Source organism: Maylandia zebra, linkage group LG3, assembly GCF_041146795.1.
Source record: "Maylandia zebra isolate NMK-2024a linkage group LG3, Mzebra_GT3a, whole genome shotgun sequence".
NCBI classification, from domain to species: domain Eukaryota; kingdom Metazoa; phylum Chordata; class Actinopteri; order Cichliformes; family Cichlidae; genus Maylandia; species Maylandia zebra.
Window position 1 is genome coordinate 37336435 of NC_135169.1, and position 8767 is coordinate 37345201.

Consider the following 8767-nt stretch of genomic DNA (forward strand, 5'->3'; position numbering starts at 1 on the left):
GGTCAGTGGTAATCATGGCCATAAAAAGCATGAAAATATGTAATTTCACTGATCATGTTACTGATGTTAGCATAACAGTAATAGGAAGGCCAAAACCACAGCTTCCTGATGTGGGGGTCAACCAATAGGATCACTCCATCTATGATCATGAACATTTAACAGGGGTGGGCAAAACATTTTCCCAAAGAGCCACCATTAGGGCCTGATTGTAGCAATTACTATGATCAGTAACTGTTTATAATACAGAGATTAAATTCATATTGAGCAGAAGTTTAGCTTATTGGTTGGGTCATCCACAACAGTCCCCCATGTGGCCCCGTTGGGAAAATTGTGCCAACCACTGCAGGATCCAAGTGGTAACATGGATAGCAATGCAATATGTCAAACTACCTCATCATTTGGTATTTCTTCATCATTTTGTGTAAAATGTATCATCATGAAGAGTCTTTTGTTAGACTTTGCTGAATGGTTTGAACTGAATGTTTTTCAGTACATCAGGAGCAAGAACTATGGTGAAGTTGTAAGTAGTGTGCATGGAGGTTATGCAGTGGAAAAAACAAAAGTTCTTGTAAAAGACAAATGTGAGCTTGATACATTACGTGATCATTATTTGCAGCTCATCCATCCTTTGCTGGAGGAGCTAAAATACTATTTAGAACATTTTAAGCCAAAAGGTATTTCTAGCTTTATACTTAAACCTGCTTTGTTAGCATTAAGTATCAAAGCTAACTGGTTTTAGGTTTAAGACTAATTGGTCAAATTGTGCTTTTGTTAGCTAAACCTGACCCATTAGCTTTTGTTCTTTGGCTAAGCGGTTCTTGTTCCTAAAGCTAACAAAGTGGGTGTGTATGGGAACATCTTACACATTAGTCTTTGAGCCTACAAGTCAGGTTTAGCCACAAAACCTACTTTGTTAGCTGGCACTGGGCTTACTTAGCCTAGGAAGAAAAGCTAATTGGTTATATTTAGAAACAAAGAATACTTTGTTAGCTTCAACTATGAAGGCTACTTAATCTTTCACGTTTCCTAGGCCTTGCTTTTTGCAACTTTAGTAAAGTCCCAGGCTTTTAAAGTATTGGAAATGCTAGCCTAATTATAAAAATTACCAGGATGCTCAATACCACCTCCTCACTACATGAAAAGGTGAGGACAGATGTTTGAAATATTCTCATGAGATCTCGTAATTTCACCAAACTACAGAGACCTTTTATGTAATTAGACACTGAGGTGTTTTCAGAGGGAAGACAGTTTCTGGTTGCAATGACGGTGCATATTTCACATTTTTGAAGCTAAATTAAGGGTATTTTCTGTTATCGTCCTAATATTACATCTACTATTACAGTTACATTACTATTAAGGGTCTTTATAGTGTTTATCCTTAAAACTCTGCAGATCACTGTCCAGTTAGTCCTCTTTGTTGCTGGGTACTTATAACCTAAAACAATAAATTATAACAAAACAAACAACAAAAGTAAATTATGAGCCTTTTAATTTGTATGGTGCAGCACATACAGAGGAGCATCACAGCAGATATACAGACAAGAAACAGAACTGCTCATCTCAACGATGCTCTTTCTGCCAGCAGACAAAGATTTGCACAGCTGCTCATCACAAATCTAGCATTTAAACATCTGCACATTTTAGTCAATTGGCTCTTTATGCTCCATTTCCAAGGTGAGAAGACCGATCAGCCCGTTGCACGCATAAATCCAGTTTAAATCTTCAGCAGGCGCGAAGAATGTAAACAAAAGGAAACAGACTGTCACTGTTTAAAGCTGGTATCAGGAGCTATAAACTTCACTAACAAAAGTACCCTTGAATGTAAACACGGTTTAATCAGCCATTTATAGCTCAGCCCTTGTAATAGTATATCCATCAGCTCAGTCATGTTGTTTAGAAATGTTTGTTGGCACAAAAACACTGTCATGTGTACTTTTCCAGCTTTTATTGGAACTGTTCCAGCATTTTTATTGTTTTTTTTATCTGGGTGAGGCAGGTTCACTGACTTAAAGGAAACATTTTCAGTAGAAGTTCGTAGGTACTCCATCTCTAGCAAATCTTTTGTAAATGCCTGACTTCCTACTACACTTGATAAAACTTCAGAGCCACCGCTTTCCTCATTATCTGGAAAAAAAATCTGTTTTTTTCCATTCATAATTGGCTTTTTCGCTTTTATCCGCCTTGTTTTTCTCTGTGCCGCTGAAATCTCCCATCTCATTATCAGTATTTTCCTCAGAGTTCTTGGTCATGTTTTTCCACTGTACTCATCATCATCATCAGAGTTTAAATTCGAACGGTTCATCGCTTTCTTTTGCTCGGTCGTAGCTGTCACGTTTGGAAAATGATCCATATCAGTTGGCCTGTCAGGAGATTCTGTTGTTTCCATGACACCACTGAACGAAGCACTTCCAAGAACATCGGTGTAAGTGACGGCTTTAACTTCGGCGGGGCGCTTGGGCAGCCTGACTATGGCCACAGTGTGATTGGTGAATGTAGAATCGCCGAGCTTTTTGCTGTTTCTGTGTCTTGCCTTCGCGTGTTTGGCTCTCACGGAGCGGCTGGTGGAGGTGTGGAGCAGGGTTGCCTTCATCTCAGCAGGTTTGCTTTGGTTGGGTGTCCTTAGCTCTGATTTTTGCTTTGATGCAAAAGTGAGGCGCCCCGCTGACCTCAAATGAGCGGAGGAGACTATGTAAGATGCTGATGCTGGATCTTGCATCGGGTGTTGCCACCATATTTTGTTGCGAGCCTGTGCTGTCGTGTTTTTTAAGGACTTGAATCTCCGGAAAGTGTAGGGTCTGCTGCTGTTTTTACCAGGTAAGACTAATACAGAATCCTCTGCTGTCTTTAAATATGGTTTAAGGTCAACACTGCTCAACTCCTTTGGAGTCCATGTTGATGTATTGCTGCTGCCTGGCTCAGTTTGATTGGAAATTTTGAAGCTTCTCGGTTCTGAGGTCTGTCGACGTCCGACTTTAATACCATCAAGATCCTGCTGGAGTCTGGCAGATTTGTCCGGTCCTTGAACTGAAGGTTTGGCTCCCTCGAGTGGTCGAGAGTCGGATCTTTTTGGAGCTTTTGTTATTTTGTAGGTTCTGAATTGTCTGTAGTTGAGGTTTCTGTCCACACCAGGGTCACTTTTAGGTGTCATTACTTGCATAAACCCTGATACAAACAGCGTGGGTGTTGTGACTGGGATTAAGGTGCTGGGTGAAGGTGAAGAATAAACTACAGGGTTTTTCTCCAACATTACCGGTGGTGTTGTAGTAATAGCAGATCTTCCTCTTTGGCCAAAACTGTACCTTTGGAGCAGAGCAGGGTAAAAATTTGACATTTTAAACTTATAATGTTTCATGTTCTCAAAGCTGTGCTGTTTGGAGTTTGGCTGTTCTTTAAAGGTGAGAGCGCGTGGCTTCTTTACAGCTTGCCACACAGGATTTTTAAACTCTTTGAAGCCAAAGATACTTTGTGTGCCCCCTCCTGGTTTTTGGATTGGCACCAAATCTCTTGTAGTTGCATTGACTTTGCTGACTGAAAGAGGTTCCTCACTTCTGGTGGCATACCCGTGTGTGGAATAAATGTGAGGTGAAGGGGAAAAACTTGCCATATTCTTCGTTTTTACTGGAGCAAGATGGAGATCGGAAGATTGTTCTGTGATGTGAGGAGGAAGAACTAAGCTGGAGATGGGTCTTTTTAAATCTTTGTGCATCTGTTCATCATTCTGAGCCGCACTAGTATGATGATATGGCAGATTGGAAGTAATTTGCTTGGTTGTATCTTTTGTGTTATAATACCTGGATCCAAATCTGCTGGCAGCAGGTACATCAGAGGGCCTTTGATTATCTGACGTAATGAAAGCATTGCTTTGTCCACTTAAAGCCTCTCGTCCATCTCCCACAACTCTATTAACTGAGGTCTCAGGGCCCTTGAAAAGATACGCTTGCATCTTTTTGTGTCTTTGTGTCTGACCGTTGCTCATTGAGTCTCGCCCATGGGGGGAATCTGTGATGGATGATGTCAGTTTTTCTGCGCTTGGGTTTGTGTTAATAATGGGGGTGTTTGCGCCATTGCTGATTGATGTTGCGTGAGGAGCCAGATGACTTGTAGAGCTGAGAAAATTGCTTGATTGACTCCCTCTCCATGTACTCTGTGCCCCAACTGCTGGAGATTCATTTGTCTCTTTATAGTCACTGTAACGCCCCCTTGGTGTTTCCCAATAACCACTCGTCTGGGATGAAGAAAGAGAAAAAGAAAATGGGTTTCCAGGAGATTTATCTTCATCCGTCCTTGAAGAATCAGTCTTTGCAACTTGTCCTCTGCTGTAAGGCTTTGGAATATATTTCAGGTCCCAAATTTTTGAAAAACTCAAGCTTTGGTGACTGCCAGCTTTTTCTGTAGGTGGTTTTCTAATAATCATTGACTGGGAATCATGAAAATTTCCAATTAGGGCTTCTTTCTGAGTGAGCGTGGGGTCATTCCCTTTGGACCTCCATCTCTCTGCGCTTTGCCCTCCGTGCTGGGGAGAGGATCTGCTAGTTAAAAAGCTGCTTGCCGGCCTCGCTCCATCTGTTCTATGGCCTCTCTGCACTTTTATTATTCTCACTCGAGACTGCCTGCTTGCTGGGCTGTTTTGACCGTCACTGTAAATACCTTGTGTAACCTGTAAAGGTTTTGATTGCTGATCAATGATTGACGGAGTCCCTCTATAATTTCCACGCGTCTTAGTTTCGTCATCAGTTCCAGTGTGAAGTCCAGTTTCTGTTGACAGCAGACCAGTAGAGGCGGGACGATGTTGCCTATACGGAGTGTAAAGTTGTCTCCAGGCGTTGTACGTCGCTCCATTGTGCTTCTGAGTTGCTGTGTAACTGGCTGAAAGTGAAAACAGATAGAAAATTATAAACTAAAATATTTTACATATCATATAGCCTGGCAATTGGATGACTGACAACTCTAGCAGGTTTAAAGCCCGTGTTATGTCTTCTTGAAAGAGGTCTGATGACCTACATGATTGCCAAAGTTTCACATAATGACGACATTGTATCTACAAGTAATCCCTTTGGAAGCTCTGGTTTCAGGCTGCTGTCGATTCTCAGTTTCAAGCTTTCCCCCCTCATTACACTGTTAAAATTTCAGGCAAACACCCAGATATTCAAGGAATTACAACTGGTACGAAACAACAAAGTTTTATTGTATGCTGATGATATCCTACCCTCTCTTTTAATGCTAGCAAGGAAAGCCATGGTGAAGTGGATTGGCAAGGATCATCACTACATTTCTATGTGGAAATCTCAGAGGTTGTGAATCTGGAAAAGCAGCATCTCATCTCTTTGACATAGTTTCTTTTTTTGCTTTCGTTTGTTTACTTATATTTAAAAATGTAATAAAAAGAACAGTGTTATGCAAACTTTTCACCCCATGTACCAAAAATGAGAGCTTCACAGGATATTAAACTGAATACATTTTATATAACCTTAGTTTTATATAGAACCAATTTGATTTAACTGACATCTTAACTACGACACTTACAGCAAGTTATTATTTTCTAGAGGAGTCTAAGTCACGGTGACCTGTTAAAATCTTTGCTCTGGAAACAGTCAAACATCCACAGGAAGAACAATCTAAACACAACAGAACTGAAACACTGAACACAACACCGCAGAATTAAAGATGGGAAGCTAAGCAGTCTTGTTACTGCAAATGTTTTTTCATAATTATTAAATGAATCATGTTTGCGCCACTATATTTAATAAATAAACATTAGCTAAATCCACCGATTCAAATTAAATTGTTTGGCGTTTATAGAGTTTGTGCCGGTGAGATCATCTGCTGCTATGCTATCATCTGCTATTCAACCCTTCTGTTTGCAAGAGGAATCAAGTCAGAAGAAAGTTAGTCTTTAGAGGGCGCTCAGCTTCAGAAAGTGGATGAACTTGGCAGTCTGCACCATGGTCCTGTGACTTGTGAGTCATGCAAAATTCTCTGGCATCTTAGATTAAAAACTGATTCCTGACTGTAACACTTGTATTTCATAATCTTCCCTTATATGATGTAAGATTACTGTTACTGAAGATGAAATGTTTATTTTCTTCCCTCACGCCAGATGGCTGCCCCCCCACCCCTGTCTGAAAACCCCAACAATCTTCTCTCTACTATTGCAGGATTTTTACTTTTGCAATTTAAAGTGACTTGAGGGGACAGTTGTTGTTGATACTTTATAAATTTAAAAAATGGAATCAAATTGATCTTATTAAAATAAGATCCTTATCTAAATGACCTGGAAACTGTTTGTGACATCCCTGATAAAAGTGCGTTCTGCCATCATTAACACCATCAGCTTTGTTGAAATAAATACTATAACTCTCCAGCTAACACATGCACAGCAAAACCCCACAACAGCCATTAGGATGAGCATGCTTGGGCTCACCTCTCGCAGAATCTGGGCACACAATAAACAGCACGATGGCTGCACAGATCGGCACAAACACAAGGACTCTGGAGAGATAAAAATTACACCCAAATGTAGATAGATAGAACTGAACTGTCGTCACAAATAATTGCTAGTGCTTTTCAGATGTTTTATCTGCATGTGCAAAAAAACCCCACAAAATACTGTGTACCGTTTACCTCAGGTGAGGAGCAAAGTTGCTGAACATGATCAGCAACTTTTTTCCAGGTTTATACGACTAGTAAAAGCTGCAGCAGCGCCGTTAGTCGGTATCTTTTACTTGAACCATGTAGGGGATCTTGCAGCTCTGCTGGTGCTTGTCAGTCTGATTGGAGGCAATACAGTTCACCTGGCCTCAGGTGACCAACTTCCTGGAGCTATGAGCAAAGGGCTATTTGTTGTTTTTCTGACTTCAGTGAATTTTATGTAAAACATTAACTTTCCTTTTTTGTCTACACTCCTCTTTCCTTTGAAAGGCCGTACATTTCCCCTTCAATTTACTTATCAGCTTTTAATTATGACAATAATAAATTCAAACTTTGTTGTTTTTTATCAAAAGGCAAATCACTAAAAATCCACAGAAAGCTTCAAACTGTGTTTTTAAAAAAAATGTGTTTATTTTTTTAAATATTAAATACTTTCATAAAAACAAATTAAAAAAAAACAATAAATATCAAAACAGTTGCATCTGTACATAAGTGGGGCTGAAAAGGCTGCTTTGGCATCACATTTGGCTACACAGCGGCCAAACAAGGAATCAAAACATTCACAGTGTCCACATGGCTTTATCATCATCGCCATCAAGTCCATTTTAAGATGATTCGTCACTCATACTGCATTACTCTGGGGCCATATGGGCTGCTCAAAACATGTGGCAGGACATCATGGCGAGGGCCCTCAGGTCTTCACTGGTCATACAGTCTTCTGAAAGAAAGAGAGAGCACATTAGAAAACAATGAACAACTTAATTCAATGGAAACCTCCCTAAAGTTAAAGAATGTTGTTATTGAATGGATACACATGCCAGTTCTTACAAAAGGTACCGAAGAAAGTGTGATCAAACCAAACTATAGTGTGACTAAGTTTGCATCTCTTTACAGCACTAATCATTTACTTAAAATAAAAAGTTGGCTATTATTTTCCTTTTAGTTCCTATAGCAGTTGGATTATTCATGTGAAGCTTTTTTCCTTAAGATTTCAGAATAAAATCACTAAATGGACACAAACTTGAGATTTTTAGATGATATTTTGACAGTCTGGTTTCGCTGATACTTAATCGAGGATAAATCTGCCAGTGAAAGTATTATAAACCACAATCAGGGTCTCTCTTACCTTCTCTTCTCTGCTGGCCCTTGCCGTTTATCGCCTGCCAAACTTTCTTCAAAGACCGCCGGAGTCTCCCGCCTCCTGTGCCCGCGGAAGACTCGCTCTCCTCGGCTGGAGTCTCGGGAGCTGTCGCTTCCTCCTCGTCCCCTTGAACCTGATCGTCCACGTCGGGCTCGTTGAGGAGTCCCGCAGCCGTCAGCCGCTCCAGTGCGCTCTCGTCCACCCTCAGCTCGGCTCGGATCTTCCCATGATCGGAGATGGATGTGATGTGTCGGCACAGCGGGCATACGATCAACCTGCCAGCCCCCAGATGCGCATCTCCGGGTCCCAGGCGCCTGGACAGGGCCAAGAGGCAGCTCTCGCAGAAGCTGTGCTTGCACTGGAGCTCCCGGGGACACCGCCGACCCGCGTTGTAGGTCTGGTAACAAACCCCGCACTCGAGTTCCTCTGCGCACATGTCGTTTTCTGATGCTGGCGTTTCGTCCTTAAAGTTTGAATGAACCAGAAGGCGAGTCGCTCTCAGCTTTATTCAAACTGCACCGAGAGAGGCGGGGCGTGGACGTCCTGTCGGAAACCTAACCTTTCAGACCCAACTAAACACGGCCGATGAGTCACAAGCCCCACGTGATGTAACGATACTGCTGACAATGACGCCATGAGAAGTGGTTCCAAAACACACAGACACCCACACCCAGCTACAGTAACACAGTAACAAGTGTGTATCTACACAGAATATCCACATTAAACATACAGAGTTTGTTTTCATTCCTCCTTGTCTCTCACACACTCCTCTATCACTGTGCAGTACATGACAGGCAGGAGGGCAAGATACAACAAGTCAAGCTGTGTAGACATTTCTAATAGTCCCAGGAAGTTATCTTCAGAGATCAGAGAAATGTCTTTCACATATCAGACTAGGCTTTTCCTTCTTATCTAGTTGTGTATGTGTGTATATGCGTGGGTGACGTCGGCTCTTCCCTCTCCACAGTAATCCCCCAA

At 41.5% G+C, this 8767-nt stretch overlaps 1 protein-coding gene across 2 annotated transcripts; it reads right to left on the bottom strand.

The window, feature by feature from the left end:
- Positions 1 to 1472: 1472 nt before the first annotated feature.
- Positions 1473 to 8317, bottom strand: LOC101471706 (RING finger protein 227). 2 transcript variants are annotated; one of them, XM_004562736.5, is made up of 4 exons: positions 7775 to 8317; positions 6622 to 7363; positions 6422 to 6489; positions 1473 to 4866 (listed from the first exon to the last, which is right to left on the bottom strand). In XM_004562736.5, the coding sequence occupies exons 1-2, from the start codon at positions 8223 to 8225 to the stop codon at positions 7305 to 7307; spliced, it is 510 nt and encodes a 169-aa protein (XP_004562793.4). In that variant the 5' UTR covers positions 8226 to 8317; the 3' UTR covers positions 1473 to 4866; positions 6422 to 6489; positions 6622 to 7304. The 2 variants fall into 2 exon arrangements, with proteins under 2 accessions (XP_004562793.4, XP_076737915.1); XM_076881800.1 differs by having other exon boundaries at positions 6622 to 7366; positions 7775 to 8305.
- Positions 8318 to 8767: the final 450 nt, after the last annotated feature.